The 20,872-nt window shown below is 39.5% G+C and overlaps 1 protein-coding gene across 1 annotated transcript in view; it reads left to right on the forward strand.

The window, feature by feature from the left end:
• LOC121441957 (peroxisomal multifunctional enzyme type 2) overlaps positions 1-20,872 on the forward strand; it is a 61,321-nt gene that overhangs the window by 18,876 nt on the left and 21,573 nt on the right. Inside the window, exons 8-16 of the mRNA XM_041643384.1 lie at positions 738-925; positions 6,047-6,138; positions 9,666-9,690; positions 11,493-11,621; positions 12,774-12,874; positions 15,869-16,105; positions 17,250-17,301; positions 18,627-18,698; positions 19,776-19,879. Of these exons, the coding sequence (XP_041499318.1) occupies positions 738-925; positions 6,047-6,138; positions 9,666-9,690; positions 11,493-11,621; positions 12,774-12,874; positions 15,869-16,105; positions 17,250-17,301; positions 18,627-18,698; positions 19,776-19,879 (1,000 nt within the window). The remainder of the gene's footprint in view (positions 1-737; positions 926-6,046; positions 6,139-9,665; positions 9,691-11,492; positions 11,622-12,773; positions 12,875-15,868; positions 16,106-17,249; positions 17,302-18,626; positions 18,699-19,775; positions 19,880-20,872) is intronic.

A 20,872-nucleotide genomic window follows, 5' to 3' on the forward strand; every position in this document is an offset into this window, starting at 1 on the left:
GTGTAGACACTGAAGATTTGCTCTTAACCACAATGTTATTTGTTGTGCCCACTAACCAGTTAGACAGAGATGAGTTGCCATTTCTTCTGTGCTAGCACACCATGGGTTAGACTTTGTGAACTCTTGGCAACAGGACTCCCGTGAAGTGTAACTCGATGTGGGTCCATTTGTACTGTCTACTCTGATGTCAGGCTCAGCCCTGCAATTTAGCCTTCAGACACTTATAAGAGCAGTTGGTATTAATGCTAAATTTTTCTGAGACCTCTTTTTATCATGATCTTGACAGTTCTGAAAGTAAATGGTGTGATTTATTTTATATGTTCTAAGTTGAGTGAGGGTGGGTTAGGTTATAAGATGGCGTTTAGAATTATTCAGAAACTGAGCAGACAAGTGATGAGAATTACAAGTATATTATTTCTTGCTAAAATTTTAATTTAATGTTGCTAATTTATATTTGTAAATATTTTTGGTTTTTATAGATAATATATAAACATTGCTATATTTAAATTCACTTGGCTCACACCAGAGATCCTTTCTATGCACTTAAATCCTGTAGTTGAGTTTTGAACCATCACATTTATATCAACAGTACTGTAACTATAGGAATCACAGCCATGAGAAGTGAAGGATGGTTTGTAGAGTTGCCTTTGACAGACTCCACAGCATCAGGAATGAGGTCGGGTGTCAGTGTTAGCAAACCACGGGAGAGATGATGCTGAGGGGTTGCTTTCTTTTAGGATCATCATGACTTCCTCAGCTTCTGGCATATATGGCAACTTCGGCCAGGCAAATTATAGTGCTGCAAAGCTGGGCATTCTGGGCCTCTGCAACACTCTGGCAATTGAAGGCAGGAAGAGCAACATTCACTGTAACACCATTGCCCCCAATGCGGGGTCCCGGATGACACAGACTGTGATGCCGGAAGGTGAGTGTGCTCAGGGTCTGTACTCATGTCACACGGGTGTGCAGTAAGCTTGGCAAAAGGATCTGATTTTCTGAATATTTAAAGAAAATTTCCAATTTCAAAAGCATTTTGTGTAATCTATGGCTACTGTTGAAAAATTTAGAGTACAGTGGAAAGTATGAAAAGTGACCGTAAATTTCCTCGTAGAAATGAACCTTCCTCCTTTTTCTCTGTGTTGTTAGGTGGACATCTATATATATTTTTGTAGACAATGTAATACACAAATAAATCACAAGGAGTCTTATTTTTTCTTATAAATGCCTAGACTTAGTTTGGCTTGTTTCTTGCCAACTTTTTTCTTTTTTTCTTTTTAATTTGTTTTTTATTGAGCTATACATTTATCTCCATCCCCTCCCATACTCCCTTTTCCTGTTCTACCCTCTCCTGGGACCCACACATTCCCAATTTACTCAGGAGATCTTGTCTTTTTCTCCTTCCTATGTAGATCCATGTAGATCTTAGGGTCCTCTTTGTTGTCTAGGTTGTCTGGGGTTTTAAACTGTAGGTTGGTTTTTTTCCTTTGCTTTATGTCTGCAAGCCACATATGAATGAGTACATATTATATTTGTCTTTCTGGGTCTGGGTTACCTCACTCAATATGATGTTTTCTAGATCCATCCATTTGCCTGCACATTTCATGGTGTCATTTTTTATTGCTGTGTAGTACTCCATTGTGTAAATGTACCACATTTTCTTTATCCATTCTTTGGTTGAGGGGCATTTAGGTTGTTTTCAGGTTCTGGCTATGACAAATAATGCTGCTATGAACATAGTTGAGCACATGTCCTTGTGGTATTATTGAACATCCTTTGGGTATATACCCAAAAGTGGTATTGTTGGGTCTTGAGGTAGATTGTTTTCTAATTTTCTGAGAAATCACAATACTGACATCCAAAGGTGCTGCACCAGTTTGCACTCCCACCAGCAATGCAGGAGTGTTCCCTTCACCCCACATCCTCTCCAGCATAAGTTGTCATCAGTGTTTTTTATCTTGGCCTCTTGCGAGCTTTTCTTAAATTATTCCATCTACCTGTTGCCTCTGGGCATTTTCCTTTTCTTCTGTGTATCTTACTTTCAATCTTACTCTCTGGCTGAGTGTCTGGGTGTCTGAGTGGATGGATGGATGGGTGGCTGGTCCCTAGTATCCTCCTCTTCTTGTTCTCTTCTCGTTCCTTTCTTCTTGATCCTCCGTTTTCTCCTATTTATTCTCTCTGCCTGCCAGCCCCACCTGTCCTTTCTTTGTCCAGCTATTGGCCGCTTAGCTGTGAGATCAATCAGGTGTTTTAGATAGGCAAAAAAAAATCACAACTTCACAGAGTTAAACAAATACAACATAAAGGAATGCAACACATCTTTGCATCATTAAACAAATGTTTCATAGCATAAACCAATGTAACACATCTTAAAATAATATTCTACAACAAGGTATGTTCATTCTGTCTGTCTGTCTGTCTGTCTGTCTTTTACATCCTGGCCACAGTTTTCCAACTGCTCTCCTCCCAGTCCCTCATCTCCCTTCTACCTTTACCACCATCCACTCCTCCATTTCTATTCGGAAAAGGGCAGACTTCCCGTAGATATCAACAGAACATGGCATATCAAACTGTAGTAAGACTAAGTACCTCACCTTGTATTAAGGCTGGGCAAGATGACCCAGTATGAGGAATAGGGTTTCAAAAGCCATGCGAGTCAGAGATAGCCCCTGCTCCCACTACTAGGAGTCCCACAAGAAGACCAAGCTACACTACTGTCACCTACATGCAGAGGGTCTGTCCCATGCAAGCTCTCTGTTGTTGTTCAGTCTTTGTGGGCTACTATGAGCCCAGGTTAGTTGATTCTGTGGGTTTTCCTGTAATGTCCTTGACTCCTCTGCCTTATACAATCCTTCCTCCCTCTCTTCAGGATTCCCTGAACTCAGCCTACTGTTTGACTGTGGGTCTCTGCATCTGTATCCATCAGTTACTGGATGAAGGCTTTCTGATGACTAATGGGCTAGGTACCAATCCATGACTATGGCAGAATATCATTAGGCATCATTACATTGACTTTTTTTTATAGTCATGTTTGCTTCTTTCCTGGTCTCTGGGCCATCCAGCCTCTGGATCCTGGCTCTCCAGGCAGTGTCACTCACATGGCATGGGTTTCAGGCTGGACCAGTCATTGATTAGACACTGCCACAACCTCTGTGTCACCCTTATCCCTGCAAATCCCGTAGGCAGGACAGACTATATGTCAAAGGTTATGTGACTGGGTTGGTGTCCCAATCCTTCCATTGGCAGTCTTGCCTGATCACAGGAGGTGGCCAGTTTAGGCTGTGTATCCCCTTTTGCTAAGAGTCCTAGCTGGGATCACCCTTGTATGTTCCTGGGAGTTTCCATTGTACCCTGGAATGACCCCCCTTTCTATTAAACTCTTTCAGTACTCTCCCCTACCCCACTCCCACCTGATCCCTCATGTTCCTATCCCTGCCTGCCCCCAGTCCACCATGAAATCTTTTCTGTTTCCCCTTTTCAGGAAGATCTGAGTGTCCCCCTTGAGCCTCCTTGTTACCTAGCTTCTCTTGTTCTTTGGATTGTAGCTTGCTTATCCTTTACAGCTAATATCCACTTATTAGTAAGTACACACCATGTTTGTCTTTCTGGGTCTGGGTTACCTCACTCAGGATGAATTTTTTCTAGTTTTATCCATTTGCCTTCAAATTTCAGGATGCCGTAGTTTTTAACAGCTGAGTAATACTCCATTGTGTAAATACACCATATTTTCTTTATCCATTCTTCAGTTGAGGGACATTTAGGTTGTTTCTTTGTCTGGCTGTTATGAAAAACACCTCTATGAACATAGTGAAGTAAGTGCCCTGTGGTATAATTAAGCATTGTTTGGGTATATGCCCAAGAATGGTATAGCTGGGTCTTTTTATTTTTATTTTTTTTTATTTTTCCATTCAATTATTTACACTTCCATCCCTCCTCCCAATCCCCTCCCACTCCCACACTCCCTCCTCCCTCTCCCACCCTGCTTGAGAGAGGGCAGGAAACCCTGCCCTGTGGGAAGTCCAAGGCCCTCCCTGCTACATCCAGGCCTAGAGAGCTGTGCATCCATATAGACTAGGGTCCCAAAAAGCCAGAACATGCCGTAAAAACAAGTCCCGGTGCCTTTATCAATGGCTTCTCAGTCAGCCCCCATTGTCAGCCACAATCAGAGAGTCCGGTATGATCACATGCTCATTCAGACCCGGTCCTAGCTGGGTCTTGAGGTAGATCAGTTCTCAGTTTTCTGAAAAACCACTATATTGATTTTCAAGTGGCTATACAAATTTGTATTCTTCCCATCAATGGAGGAGTGTTCCCTTTGCTCCATATCCTCTTCAGCATGAGCTGTCACTTGTAATTTTGGTCTTTGCCATTCTGATATAACTCTGAGGTATAAGAAGGAACCTCAGAGTTGTTTTGATTTGCATTTCCCCGATCGCTAAGGATGCTGAACATTCCTTTAAATGTTAAAACATTTCTTTAAACAATTTTTTTAGCCATTTGGGATTCTTCTGTTGAGAATTCTCTGTTTAGATCTATACCCCATTTTTAAACTTGGATTATTTGATTTGTTGATGTCTAGTTTCTCAAGTTCTTTACATTTTTTGGAGATCAGCTCTCTGACAGATGTGGGGATAGTGAAGATCTTTTTCCATTCTGTAGGCTGCTGTTTTGCCCTATTGACAATGTTCTTTCCCTTACAGAAGCTTTTCAGTTTCATGAGGTCCCATATATTAATTGTCCATCTTAGTATCTGCACTATTCGTGTTCTGTTTAGGAAATTGTCTCCTATTCCAATGCCTTCAAGGATTTTCCCACTTTCTCTTCTATGGGGTTCAGTGTATCTGGATTTATGTTGAGGTCTTTGATCCATTTGGGCTTAAGTTTTGTGCAGGGTGATGGGTATGGATCTATTTGTATTCTTCCACATACCGACATCCAGTTATGCCAGCACCATTTGTTGAAAATGTTTTCTTCACTTGATCTTAGCCAAAAGGCTGGGAAGTGATGAAGATGCTTTCTCTCATTCTCTATAAATTTGGCTTCTTTGTCAAAATTTAGGTGTCCATAGGTGTGTAGATTTACGTCTGAGTCTTCAATTTGATTCCATTGATCCACCCAATTGTTTTTATGCCAGTACTGTGAAGTTTTTATTATTATAGCCTTGTAGTAAAGCTTGAAATCTGGGATGGTGATACCTCTGGAAGTTTCTTCATTGTACAGGATTGTTGTAGCTATCTTGGGTTTTTTGATTTTTCCATGTGAATTTGAGTATTGTTCTTTCAAAGTTTTTAAAGAATTGTGTTGGGATTTTAATTGGGATTGTGTTGAATTTGTAGATTGCTTTTTGTAGGATGGCCATTTTTACTGTTAATCCTACTGATTGGGATCTTGGGAGATCTTTCCATCTTCTGATGTCTTGTCCAATTTCTTTCTTCAAAGACTTGAAGTTTTTGTCATACAGGTCTTTCACTTGGTTAAAGTTACACCAAAATATTTTATATTATTTGTAGCTATTATGAAGGTCATTGTTTTTCTGATTTCTCAGCCTGTTTATCGTTTGCATATAGGAGGGCTACTAATTTTTTTTGTGTGTGTTTGTTAATCTTATATCCAGTCACTTCACTAAAGGTGTTTATCAGCTATAGGAGTTCCCTTGTAGAATTTTTGGGATCCCTTATATATACTCTCATATCATGTGCAAATAGCAAATGGTTGACTTCTTCCTTTCTAGTTTGTAACCCTTTGATCTCCTTTGAGAGTGAGTGGTACCTAAGATTGTCCATTTTTGTTTTATTTTTATCAACAGTGCTTGCCTGTTGAAAGGCACACATTATGCCTGTGATTGGAGAAACTTGAGAGTATGTTAGGTTTTTCTCAGTTGGGATGAAAAATCTCTAAAAGCTTTTAAACTTAGATGAATTATCTACATAAAATTTTATCATATTTGTTTTAAAAGTCTGATTATTTATATATAATATTTTCAGAAAGTAAAATGATGTATGAAACTTGTTTGTACTCTTGCTTATTGATGTTTTTGTATTTATTTTAGACATTGTTGAAGCCCTGAAGCCAGATTATGTGGCCCCTCTGGTCCTTTGGCTTTGCCATGAGAGCTGTGAGGAAAATGGTGGCTTATTTGAGGTACTGTGAAACTTTGTATTTCTTCTAAAGCCTCGTTTATGTAATTAAATTTTAAAAAGACTGTATATTAGTATTTCCCAAACGCTTACATCTAGAAAAAAATCTGTTGTAGTTGTAACACTTGGCTTGTCACATATTGTGTATATGTTGTTAAGGAACAAGTGTCAAGCTGGGAAAGGTGGTATGTACTATTACTCTGTTATCCAGCACTCTGGAGACCGAGGCAGGAGGATACGAGTTTGTGTTCTACTGGAACTACATAGCAAGACCTTGTTTTACACGGGCAAGTGTGGATCCATTGTTTTAGAAAATGACATTATCATTACAAACTCTTTTTCAAAGCTGTTCATTTTTAATATTTTTTCCTAGTTGCAATGTGGCTGATTTGATGTGTTTAGTAAAATATAGAAAATCTCATTGATTTAAGAAGACGAATGATAAATGATAAAACAGATGTTTAGAGTCAGCTAGGCCAGAACTTGAACATTTGGCCTAGCACTGGCTGGCTCGCAGGGTTGTGGTGTAAATTAACCCTGCAGAATTTAGTCTTCTTGGGGTCTTTGTGAAAACTGCACACCATTTAAAACCCTTGGCATGAGAGCCTAGTGTTTCCTTCCTCCAATTTAGTTATAAATGATGTTTGAGTGTAACAGAGCAGTAAATACAGCTTGTTTATTCTGAGTTCAGCAGTAAGGTCTTCTAGTTTTCCCTATTCTGTAGCTCTCCGTGGATATTGTCAAAATAAAAATGATGTACAGTGCACCATTTGTTGGAACCGTTTGTGCTGCTGCAGACTGGGTTTAGAGCTTTGTAGAAGGCAAGGGCTCGGTCAGCATCTCAGCTCTCTTATGTTTATATTTTTATTTTTAGACAGGGTCTCACCTAGGCTGACCTTTAACTTAGTACTTACCCCAGGTTGGCCTTGAACTTGAGCTTTTCCTGTCCCAGCTGCTCAGGTAGGATTATAGTGTGCACCACCAGACCCAGCTAACTTACATATTTTTATATCCATTTGTGATTGATCTCCTTATTTTAGCCAAGGCATTCTATATTAGACATCCCTTTACCCTAACAGTAATGAACCCATAGTATATAGACTATAGAATTAAAAATGCTTCTTAGGAGCATAAGAACCTGCCTAGGTTTGAACTAATATATTATTAGCCAATTTCATTTGAATTACAAGCTGATGAATGAATTAAGGAGGAAAGGTCTCATATATTTGAGTGAAGTTATATACATCCACCTTTCTAATTATACCAACTAAGTGTAAATTACAGAAATTAGATGTAGAAGGAACTTTGCACTCTTAATTTTACAGAATAGAAAAATTTAATGATATTGAGCCACTTAAAATTTGAAATTTGATCTGACCTCTTTCTACCTAGCTAGGAATCAAAATATTACTTATTTCCTTATAATTACATTATTATTAACTACACAAAATAATATATCATCTGTGCGGTAATCTTAAATACATAAGAATGTGAATAGGAGAGAATAAAAACCATGCATTATTACTGTCCTGAGAACTGCTATGAATTTTCCAATATCTCCTTCCAGTCTTCTATTTGATATACATTTTACATAGACTGTTCTTTCAGATGGGATATTTTATATAAATCTTCATCTCTGTACTCATATGGCTGAGATCATGCATGCATATAAAAATTTATGTTGTTACTTTCTTTTACTATGTGCGGACATTTTTTAATGAGTAACGTTTGATGTATACAATTGAAAAATATAGTAGGAAATATATGAAATAATCTGAGTTTAAACTTGAAGGTATGCTTTGCTCAGATCTGATGGATTCCTGGAGTTGCTGGTGGGAGATGAGATTGGTTCAGCTGGTGCAGATATTTTGGCCCCTGTAGTTTGTTACTTCACTCACAATATGGCTAAAGGTGATGTTGTTACCAAATTGCTCAAGTCAGGTTAGGTGGTCTGAAGTTAGAAAAGCTTACCCTTGAACACCTTCCAAATATCTAAAGGGCAACCAGAGGAAAGGGTTAGTAAGATTCTAATGATATAGAAGTCCAGAAATGAAGTATACTTGGCAAGCGCAGTAAGTCAGGCCAACAGAGAAAGAGCAAAGAGCCAGCTGTTCTGAGAATGGCTCATAGTGTTTGCTGAGATGGACCATGGAAACTGTGTTTTGCCCAGAATGACTTGAACCTTGAGCAGGAAATATGTGCTGTCTTAGCAGAGGAAAATAACCATCTTTTGTTATGTTGGCTTTGATTTTGATGTCAGCTAAGGTGATTCCATGTGGTTCCAAATTTAGAATGAATGTTTAGGAGGAAATATCTAGCCATATTGTTTACTTTAAAGCTTTGGGTCAGTCAGAAGAGTGCTCTGTGCTGGCATGCTTTTAAGTAACCAGTGACAGAATGTTTGAGGATTGTTCATTGAAAGGCTGATGTTTGAAAGTTTTAAGTTGCCTTCTTGAAAATTTGTCTATTTCTCCAATTCCCCATCCATTGCCTTTGCCTGTGGTCAAAACTGAAGCTGATCAATCCACTATTAATTGGATATATTATAAAAGATGTGAGCATATTGTCCTAGTTAGGGTTTTTAATGTGAAGAGACACCATGACCATGGCAACTCTTATAAAGGAAAACACATAATTGGGACTGGTTTACAGTTTCAGAGGTTCAGTCCATTATCATCATGGCAGAAAACCTGGCTGCATGCAGGCAGACATGGTGCTGGAGAGATAGCTGATGTACATCTTGATCTTCAGGCAGCAAAAGGAGACTGTGTGCCACACTGGGTGTAGCTTGAGCATATAAGACTTCAAACCGTGGGACTGGAGAGATGGCTCAGAGGTTAAGAGCACTCACTGGTTGCTTTTCCAGAGGTTCTGATTTCAATTCCCAGCAACCACATGGTGGCTCACAACCATCTATAATGAGATCTGGTGCCCTCTTCTGGCCTTCAGGCAGAACACTATATACATAATAAATGAACAAATCTCAAAAAAAAAAAAAAGGACCTCAAAACCCACACCTACAATAATATACTTCCACAAACAAGGTCACACCTCCTAATGGTGTCACTCCCTATGGGTCACGAATTCAAACAATGAGTCTATGGGACTCATACCTATTCAAATCACCATACATAGCAAAGGCAAAAGGTGATGAGAAGTCTTAATGTTGGATCTAGCTCCACTAAGGTGTCTGCTACTAATGTGTTTCTTCTGTTATGCGTGAGGAATTCCAGTAAGTTCTGGCCAATAGTAGTGTGTGAAGGGATGAGTTTCTTTAATTAGATACTTGTCCCCCTTAAGATTTACTAGAATGACTTCTAATATAATGCAGAAATTGGAATGTGGTCCCTTGCCTTATCTCAGCCTCTTGCATCCCCACCCACAGCATTGCTTGCTGCAGGCTTCTGCTTTGATGGAGCCGGGGCTTTGTGCAGAGCTATCATTGTTATCTAGCATCCTAGTATTAATCATAATCAAAACAGTCTCTTAATGATTTATATTAGATGATATTTTTTCCCTTCTTTTTGTTAGGTTGGAGCAGGCTGGATTGGAAAATGTAAGTCTTTGTTGTGTTTTTGCTTGTGATAATTCTTTTTCATTTTATAACCTGCTTATACTCAGACTAGAATACTGTTCCAGCTAAAGGTACTAAAACATGGGAATTATTCTGCCAGCCTCTTGTGCTTTTAAGGACCTGTCTGCTATCCCTATAGGTAGCACTGGGTTTACCTTACTCTCTTCAGATACTGTAGTTCCTTTTTGTTGACATTATCACTCATGCTTCCTGCTGTTTAATCAGAACAGTGATTTGGCCTGTCTGAAAGTGGGAGGAGCCTGTTCTAGATGGATAAGCAGATCTCCCAATTCTCTCATGTAATTCTCTTCTTTTTAGAATGGAAGATGTCAGGAGCAAGTAAGAGCACAGGGGAGAGCTTTCAGGGACAGAAGCTGCAGCTGATGTGTGGGAATTGTTTCCCCACAGGAAATTCATTTGGCTTCACCCTTGATACATTCTTTCTTAAACCTTCTAAGTTTCAAATATAGTAGTTGCTTTTTAGTGTTAAAAAATGTGAAAACTTGCCGGGCATGATGGCGCACTCCTTTCCCCAGCACTTGGGAGGCAGAGGCAGGTGGATCTGGTCTACAGAGTAAGTTCCAGGATAGCCAGGGCTACATGGAGAAACATTGTCTTGAAAAACAAAGCAAAACAAAACCAAAAAGTGGAAAATTCAGAATCTCAGCTTACTTTTACTTGTTTGCTGATATCATAATTAATCATAGAATTATTTAGAAGATTGGTATCAATGAAGGACACTTTCACATATTATAGAGTATATCTAAATATCCACATATAGGTATGTATGTGTATATATATATATATATGCATTAATAACTTCCATCAGTTAACCATAAAGTAACTTATATTTCTTAAGCATTTGGTTATCTTAACAGCGTTTAAATAACATTTAAAACAGCAAGGTAAGGGTTGCAGTAACAGCTACACTACATATGGACCCTTTTTACAGGAGGGAAAAACTCTAGAAACTGGTGTCGTTTTCTTTCCTTTAAGATGTTGTACACTGAGTGGTCACCGGTGTCCACCATCATGTTCAAATGTTATAGTAGTTAGTTACTGCTATGGGATGTTTAAAACAGAAAACAGTGTTAAATTTCTCAAGAGAACTCAAGAGCAGTAGGACTTCTTGTGACCCTGCAAGGTTCTGGTGAGTCTGTGGGAATGGAGGGCGAGCCAAGTATGGTTGGAGGGGAGTTGTTGGTAGCTGTGGAGTCCAGGATCTGTAGCTGGAACCTGTTTGCTGTCACTCTGGTTCTCAGTGTGCAGCAGCAGCAGGCCTTGTCTTGCCAGTCTTCGTCCACAAACAAGGAAAGTGGACTGCCTTGTGCTAAGTGATCTGCCCTCGGTGTGACTGCGTGGAACTGCGTCTCCAGGTTCAGCTGGAGACAATGCTATTAGCAGTTCCTGACAGAACTAGAGAAGTTTCTCTTCAGTTTCAGATATTTCTTTTTTTTTTAAAATTTAAATTTAATTTTGTGCTATTTAACTTAGCATGCAAAGTGGTAGGTCTTACTACAGCATCTTCATCCATTTATGTTCTTATGCTTTGTGCCTATCCGTGTCCCTCTGTCCTTCAGCTGCAGATCTTTCTCTAAAAACCTGACATTGCTGCTAACGGGCCTTTAAAGAAAAATATCTTCTAAGGGTTTTGGTAGAGCTCGTCAGAAGCCAGCATGACTTTCCTTTAGGATTTTCCTTTTCCTTGAAGATGGCTCTCAAGCGTCTTATGTTGTGTCCTTCAAGCTATGTGCACAGTGTCTTAGTTTTGTTTCCATAACTAGTGCGCTGGGAGCGGACCCTCGGAGCCACTGTTAGGCAGAGGAATCAGCCCATGACTCCCGAGGCAGTGAGGGACAACTGGGAGAAGATCTGTGACTTCAGCAATGCCAGCAAGCCGAGGACCATTCAAGGTACAGTCCCAAGTTCTTTGGTCTTCTTGGCCAGGAAGGAGAGGCAACAAGTTGTCTTTTCCGTATGCAGTTCATCTGTTTTGACTGTGCCGAAGCAGATACTCAGGTGTTGGGAACATACGTGGTTTCTGCTCCACTAGGTGCTAGGAGTCTTCATAGGCAGTTTGTTCAGTGCTTCTTAGTCCTGTGTGTTTGGTTGGTGTGTTTCTGGTAGATGGATGGCTGTGGGTGTGTACTTATTTGTGCTTCATGTACTTTCTTCCCAGATGGTGGTTGGCTTTGGAGTCTTCCATTTTCTTGCCATGTGCTCTTTTTAATTTTTACATATATTTTTAAGTGTGTGTGTGTGTGTATACATTAGTGCAGGTGCCTTTAGAGCTGAGAAGAGGGCATTAGATGTCATGGAGCTGGTGTTCTAGGTTGTGAACTCCTCATGTGGGTGCTGGGAACTGAACTCGGGTCCTCTGTAAGAGCAGTATGCACTCTTATCCTCAGAGCCATCTCTCCAGCCTTTGGCCACATGTTCGTAATCTGATGCAGTTTTCTCTGTTGCCCTAGAAGTCCTGGTTCTTTTGCTTAGGCTTAGCTCTCTCCTTTAGTTATAGGAATGGCATTGGTTCAGCTCATCGACTTTGCTATTCTCTCTTTCTCCCACCCCCGCCTCCTTTTGTCACCTATACCTAATTTTAGGACTTCTTTAGAAAAATTCAGACCCCAAATGCTCAGCAGGGTAGTCCCAGATATTCTTCTGTTAGCTGACCTACCGTGCGAACATCTAATGTAACTCTTCTTCCTGCTTTTGTTTCAGATGTATGACTTACTAACTGCATGTTCATGTGGAGTCCTTTGAAAAACATATCTTAAATTAATTCTTTGGAAAGTTCATATATGTGTACAATGTGTTTTGATTATATACACCCCACACCATCCTCTAACTGCTCTCATATCCACCTTCTTTGCTCTCACTTCATATCCTCTTTTTTGTTGTTGTTGTTTTAGTAACCCATTTAGTTCAGTATCATGGGTGTGGGGCCATCCACTGGAATGGGATCATCCGTGGAAGGGTATTGTGGGTGCTTTCTTGCATATTGCAGTTTTCTTTATTCAGATTTTACAGCAAAACTCTATCTTTTCTTATCTTTTTTATTGTAGAATCAACGAGTGGCATACTTGAAGTTTTACATAAAGTAGATTCAGAAGGAGTCTCCCAAAACCACACAAGTCATGCGGTATCTGCAGCCACATCAGGATTTGTAAGTAGGGGAAATGCCTGAAGTCCACCTACAGACTCATCCTCCCCCGGTTGTGTGTCCTCAGAAACCGTTTATTATTGTTTGGAATAAGACTAAGTTTAACACATAAGGAATTCATGATGACCACATGAGCATGTGGTTTGAAGTCAGTTCTGAAGCTGTCCAGATAACTCTTTTCGTCTTTTCCACCTTTCCTCTGAGATTTTTCTAGGCTTGACCATGCTTTTTGCTTTGATGGAAGTCTGTCTTGAGAGGAGAGGAGGGGATTTGGATATTGTTTCCCAAAGCTCTTCTTGATGTATGAGCTGGAATAGGAGAGTGGAAGGTATCAGCTCAGCTTCTGTCCTGGGTGTTTCTGTGTGATAAGTATAGGAGCTGGAAGCTTTTCTCTGTTTTCAGGAGTATAGTTTTGCATGTAATTTTTTGATAGTCTTTCTTTAGGGTTGAGATGAATTAAGTTAGTTGCCCAGTTGATGTGTTAGCTAGTTTGTTGTAGGAGACTGCTCTTTCATGTTCCAGCTTCCCAGACTCAAATAATCACACAGAAACTATATTAATTACAACACTGCTTGACCAATGTTTAGATTACTTTTGCTGTCTCCTTAAAAATTTTGTTTTATTTTTTAATCTATTTTTTAGAATTGTCTATAGTCTTTCTTTTCTCTCCCAAGCCTATGTACATTTATTCAACAATGTGACTCATTCAGCAGTCTTATTCATATGAGTCTGTCTTTACTGTGTGTCTGTAATCATTTTCTGACCAGGAACACTTTTTTTTTTATGCTAAGCATGTAGATAGGACCAACTCTGTGGCCCTGCCTGCTTACTTTGTCCAGTCCAACATGGCAGAGATGTGTTCACTGCCTCTGCAAGTCTTTCTCACTGCCCCAACGCCAGGGACACAGCAGGTCTATATTGCCATTAAGTAACTAGTACCATGTTGCTCACTGACCCCATTTAAGTGCTTCATAGCAGTACATCCTTGTAGATCCAGAGCCTTTTGAAAGCTGTTTGTGCCACCAGCATGAGCCCGGAAGCCTTTTCTTAAGGAAGCAGCACCTCTGCTTTGGCCAGCAAACAGAGCCTGTCTGAAAAAATGTGGCTACCAAGAAGCTGTGCTTAACTCTGTTCTTTTGTGTCTAGAATTCTTTCCCAAGATTTCTCAGTTTTTATGTGGGTATAGTTGTATGACGATGGTGCCACTTTGTAGCAGGAGACTGCTCTTTCGTTTCCTGGCCACCCAGGCCTGAATAATCACACAGTAACTATATTAATTACAACACTGCTTAGCCAGTAGCTTAGATGTATTTCTAGCTAGTTCTTACATCTTAAATTAGCCCATTTCCATTATTTTATTTATTTATTTATTTATTTTTTGCTTTTTTCGAGACAGGGTTTCTCTGTGGTTTGGAGCCTGTCCTGGAACTAGCTCTTATAAACCAGGCTGATCTCGAACTCACAGAGATCTGCCTGCCTCTGCCTCCCAAGTGCTGGGATTAAAGGCATGCGCCACCACCGCCCGGCTTCCATTATTATTTTATATTTTACCACAAGGGTTGTGGTTTGTTACCTCTTGCTTCTTAGGCAGCTACATGGCATCTTTCTGACTCCACCTACTCTCTCTCTATATCTCTGTTCTAATTTCCTGCCTGACTTTACTTTGCTAAGCCATTGCCAAAGCAGCTTTATTCATTAGCCAATAAAAACAACACATATACATAAGGACATCCCACACCACTAGCCGACATCCTCCTTGCTATTTGAAAAGCAACCCAGGGAGATAGTGGATGGAAGAGAGAGAAAGCCGTTACCTCTACTGCTGATGAAAGATGTTCATGTGTGGTGCTCCTGTCAGTCAGCCACGACTCGGGATCTAGTGTTCAATAATTCCAAAACATTTTAACAAAATTATTCTTTAAGACATTAATTGAAAAAATAAATAAGTGGCTTATTGTAAACTATGCCCTAAATGTAGATAGAATTAACACATACAAGCTGAACATTAAAATATAACTTTCTTTTTGCTGTTTTCCTTCAGTTTGACAAGTGTCTTTTTTCTTGGACATTAGTAACCCTCTTAAAGTCATAATTTTTATAATATTTTGGGAAAGAATCTTTATTTTGATGGTTCTTTTCCATTTTTTCATTTGGTCCACTAGGCAAGATCTTTTAAGGGAAAGCACTGATATTACAAAATATTGACCCCCTGACCTGGCCAGATGCTTCATTGTGTGAGGGACAGAATATGAGGAGGGTTCTAGCTCTCTCTCTGGGATATTTGTCAGTTTACTGTTCGGTGGATGTAATGTCAGGTCAGGGGATGGATATATATATATATATATATATATATACACATATATGAATATATGTATAATTTATGTAATATATACATATAAAGTTTTATTTTTATTATATGGAAAACTAATATAAGAAAGCTAATTTTTATTATATATACGTATATGTAATTCTCTTTTTTAGCCTATAGGTCCTTCACATAGATATTATGACTTTCATGTTAGTGTTTTTATGGGATTCCTGAGTGTGTGAATAAGTGCGTCTCTGTCTGTTTCTTGGGCTTTTCCTTCTGTTTGTTTTGTCCTAGTTCATGTGTTAGTTTTTGTTTTATTTTATCATGTTATATTTTACTTTATTATTATTTTATAGAAGCCAGTTTTCTAACAAGAGACAAAAGGGGTGGATCAGACGAGGGGAGGTGGGAGGAACTGGGAGGAGTAGAGGGAGAGGAAACTAATCAGGGTATATTATGTGAGGAAAAAAGATCTATTTTCGTTAGAAGGAAAAAAAGAAGTGTAGTAGACAAGAAAGAAATCATTTATTACAGATTGCCCTGGTATTTTGTGACCCAGGAAGCTGTGGTTTTTAGTTAGAAATCTGATTTTGAGCCTGAGAGTATTGCTACCTTATAGTTATGATTTGAAGTCGGGGCCATGGATGCTAATGTGGAGGGCAATAGTTTTCCTGTTTTTCTCTTAGGCTGCTGCTATTGGCCATAAGCTTCCTTCATTCTCCTCTTCATATTCGGAACTGGAGAGTATTATGTATGCCCTTGGCGTAGGAGCTTCTGTCAAGAATCCGGAGGATTTGAAGTTTGTGTATGAAGGAAGTGCTGACTTCTCCTGTTTGCCCACCTTTGGTGTTATTATTGCTCAGAAGTCCATGATGAATGGAGGGCTAGCAGAGATTCCTGGGCTGTCAATCGAGTTTTCAAAGGTATGCCTACTAAGAAACTTTTAATTGGCTTTTTTTAACTGTTTCTTTAAATGTTATTGATAAATATCTCATACTATATTATTAAACATTACATCCATGCAATTTATATATAATATGAATACATACATACACACACACGCGCGCGCGCACACACACACACACACACACACACACACACACACACATATATATGAAGATTATATAAATTGACTTTGGTGGTTGGCTTAGGAGTAATGATTTAGTATGTCTTTTGATTTTTCTTTTCATAAATAAAAGAGGGGAGAGTTAATTTAAAATTCTAAGAAGAAAATACTTATATATAAACCTGCAATCCTGGAATAATGTTAATCCTCTCTCTGCCATTTACTTACTACTGTAATTGTAAGTAGCTGCTCTCGGCTTTGGCTTCTTCATCCATAGAGTGGATAGGCAGATTTCACCTCACAACAGTGATGAAGGAGAACATCCACTAATTACCTGGGGAAGGATCTCTAGCATAGACAGGCCCCAGGACAGCATGTCCTTGACTTGTTTTGGAACAGCAAGACGTCAGTCTTAACTGTAGAGTACAGAGAGGGTCTATTTGAGGCTGTTATGAGAAGAAAACCTTATGGCAATTATAAAGATTTTAGTTTATACTAATTTTTGCCCCATAAGATTTTTAATTTTTAATCTTTTTCTTAGTTCTTTGTGAGTTTAATACAGTGCGTTTTGGTCATATTCATTCCTCCAACCCCAGCCCTTCCCAGATTCACCTCCAAGTCTTTATCCACACAACTTTGTGTCTTTTTAAAAGCCTAACAAGATTGATTTGTGCTGGCTACATATTGTTGGCTGTGTGGTCTTCAATTGAAGCCTGGTTAATCTACCTGATTGAGTGGCTCCATTGGTAAATCAGTAGAGCCAGTAAGGATCCCTGGATTCAAAGGACACAGATTTATCTTTTCTCCTCCCAAAGATCTGTTTGTCTTTATGCTGCCATACTAATGATTTCTACATTGCATGATTAAGAAGTAAACACCTTACTGCTATAGATGGCTGACGTGGTGTGTGGATAGTAAAATGTCATTGTGTTTAGCGGTACCCACGGGTAGACTCTGGTACAAGAAAGTTGGCTAATAAGATTGCATTTGTTGTAACGTAGGTTCTTCATGGGGAGCAATACTTGGAGTTGTATAAACCGCTTCCTCGATCAGGTGAGTTTATGTGAACTAATTGTTTAATAGTATGCTTTAATTTTCTGATTAACCTCCCAAGCCAATCTCTTGTCTTAAACTAGCATAGCCCAACCCAATAAGATGTCAGAAGCATCCATGTAACCTGAGAGTAGATAAAGTTAACCAGTACTTATACTGATTTCTGATTGTCTTCCACTAACAGTAAAATTATTTAGTACTATCAGTTTGTCTGTAGTGACATATGTACCATTATGACTGTGTATCAGTTATGGTTCCTGTGGTTGTTTATCTTAAGATTAATTTGCATAAACAAACAATGTTGAAAAATGTAGCTTTTGTAATTTTTCCCTATTCCCTTGGAAGAGAAGAAAACTAAACCTATCTAATAACTTTTTTCTTTTCTTGGTAATACTTTGGATATTCACCAAAGCTTATCTGTCTGTCTATCTGTCCAACCGTGTGTTCATTCCATCTGTCCATCTGTTCCTCCCATCCATCCGTCTGTTTGTCCCCTCTGTCCATCTATCCATCCTTTTTTGAGATAAGGCCTGTCATGTCCCAGGGTGACCATCAGTTTTTTCCTTAGCAGAAGATAACCTTGAACTGCTGAAGTTAAAAATGTACCTGTCTCTGTACATTCAAGGATTAGCATGGATTTGCTGCCTGTGGGTTCAAGTGGTGTGGTCGGGGCTGGGTGTTAGTCCAGTTGTGGAGGAAAGAGAAAAGCAGGTCTCAAATAACTGACTTTTTTCCTTGGCAGTTTCACACTTGTAAACAATACTTCCTGGTAACCCTCACTCCCTCCTTCTTCCACCCTGTCCATCTGCTTCTTTCCACAAGTCTTGTGGTGTCCCCCCCCCCCCCACCACGTTGGTTTTTATCTTTTGTGTTTTCTTTTGTTTTGTTACCCGCTGAGTTTAACCAGTTAAATGAGGACTCAAAAAAAAAAAAAAAGTTCGGAGAAGAAAATTTAGGTAGTGTTTCACAAAAGCCATAGAGATTTGCGAAGGAATGGAGGAAGTGGAGTTGTGCTTACCCAGGATTGAGAGGCCAGTTGGACCTTGCAAGAGGTGTCACTGTCATTGGAAATGATTATTAAAAAATTACATCAGAAATATTAATGTCTCACAATTTTACATCAGAAATTTAGTAATTATTAAGTTTAGTGATTTATATGTTCTGTATTTTATGTTTTGTATAAACAATTATACTTTTTTAGTGTAAAGTTAGGGGAAAATATTTAAAACCATAATTTTTTAAGCTTTGCTGAAGTAAGTGGAAACCGTGGTGAATTCCTTCATGTTTTAATTATTTATCATGTAATTATTTATCTTTAATTTTAGGAGAATTAAGATGTGAAGCAGTTGTTGCTGACATCCTGGATAAAGGATCGGGCATAGTGATTGTTATGGACGGTAACTCATCTGTAATTGTTATAATAATATCATTAGAGTGATAGGCTTTGCAGGTAGCACACTTTACCACAGAGATCGATTCAGTTTGTGTTCATTTTATAATGTGTAAGAGATCAAAGTAAGCATTTTAAACTTTCATAGGGTTTTTAAGAAAAATAAGGGAGGAGGTGGAGTAGATTGGAGCTAAAGCTATGGCAGGTGGAACATGTCGCTGGGTTGAAACAACGCAACTCAGCACAGAAGTGAGAAGTGTGTTCCTGTTCAAGTCACAGCGAGAGTTACACCTACTGCAGTAGGGTTGACGCGGCTGGGCTGGGCTATTGATGCTCTTTTCAGTGTTAGCTGTTTGGAACTCGATTAGTGTAGATTGCAGTTGGGTTTCTAGACTGCATGTAAGGCTGTTGAACTCATGACGTAAACACTGTGACTACATTTTATTTAAGTAGAACTGTCAGCTCTGCCTGATGTGTTGTTTCTGAGGGAAATCCTGGGGGCCATGCCAGTGCTCCCTGACTTACCATGGGGTTGCACCCCAGTAAACACATTAGAAGTTGAAATATCTTAGGTAAAAATGCATGGAAAGCCACGAATAATGATCTCAGCACTCAGTTGGCTGAGGCAGGAGGAACCTTCTTTGTATTGGGCACCCTAGGGATAGAGTGGTTAACAGAACCAGCATGATGGCATCCCCGGAGCCATTCTATAGCCTCATTCCTGCCCTGTCTCTTTAAGATCCATGTTCTTTCTCAGTGCTTTGACAGTATTTCAGGGTTTGAGTGTGGTAGCTTGGATTTTCTTGAGGAATTGTTTGAAATATTAGTGGCAGATAAAACTTGAGATCTAGGTGGTAGTTGGGTGATTTAAGCGATAAGCCCATGGTTCACAGAGGAAGGCTGGGTAGCTCTCCCTGCCGCCAGAGACTGGAGATGAGAAAACTGAAGTACAACTTGGCAAACCCCATGCTCACTGTAGATGCTGACCTTTGCACTGGCCGTGGTTTATTCTTTTAGCTGTTAAAGGAAGTGTTAAGCCTATCTTCATTAACTACTTCTTTTTTTCCTTTTTCTTCTTTTTTAGTCCATTCTTATTCTGGGAAGGAGCTCATATGTTATAATCAGTTCTCAATCTTTGTTGTTGGCTCTGGGGGCTTTGGTGGAAAACGGACATCAGAAAAACTCAAAGTAAGAATTTTTTGGGGGTATAATATTTGTACATTTTTATGGGGCATATGGCAACTCAGTATATGTGTTCAAAATATAAGTCAGAAAACAGCATTGGCATGTCCTGGAACCTATTCTCGATATATGCTGCTTGACCTTCCGCTGTCCTGCTGCCCTGGTCCGCACTGGCTGGTTCAGGCTGCTGCACTCCTTCCCACTACCCCTTTCTTATCTAGTGACCACTGTTGTCTTTCGTTTTTAATCACGTGTTTGTGTGTGGGTATATGCAGGTGTCTGGAGAAAGCAGAGGCATCAGACTGCTGGTGACTTCTGGGAACCGAACTTGAGTCCCCTGCAGGAGTAGTATAAACTCCATCTGCTGAGCTCTCTCCCCAGCCCCACACCCTTTTTGTTTTTGCTTTTTTTTCAGATGAAGCAGAGCAGGTTGCTTTAAACTGGTAGCAGTCCTCCTGCCTCAGCTTCCTGGGGTGCCAGGGTGGTAGGAGTGAGCCACTGGGCTCAGCTTTCTTCACTCTCCTCTAAGGCTGACTTAATAGGCTCTGAATGAGTCTTTCTATAGCAGCTTTCCTCTCCCCCCTCCCTTCTCCCTTTCTCTCCCCCAACCACTTAAAAATAAGTTAAAAATCTCTTTTGAGAAGCAGCAACTTCTTACTATAGAAGTAGCCCCTTTACTCATGGCCTTTTAGGATTGTGGTTTTGGGATTTGTAGAACAAATTTGATGATATTTAAGCTTAATATTTCATAGTAAAAATCACCGGCACCATAATTAGAAAAGTTGACTTTCTTGTAAAATATTGTGTAATTGTGGCACAGTTGATATTTCTTCCCTCCCTCTCTCCCTTTCTTTTTTTTTTAACTTTGGTTTTCAAGACAGTGTTTCTCTGTGTAGCCTTGGCTGTCCTGGAACTTGCTCTGTAGACAGGCTGGCCTCGAACTCACAGAGATCTGCCTGCTTCTGCTTCCTGAATGTTGGCATTAAAGGCTTGAGCCAC

The sequence above is a fragment of the Microtus oregoni genome, unplaced genomic scaffold, assembly GCF_018167655.1.
Source record: "Microtus oregoni isolate MIOR12 unplaced genomic scaffold, Mior012 000085F_ref0000168, whole genome shotgun sequence".
Classification (NCBI taxonomy): Eukaryota; Metazoa; Chordata; class Mammalia; order Rodentia; family Cricetidae; genus Microtus; species Microtus oregoni.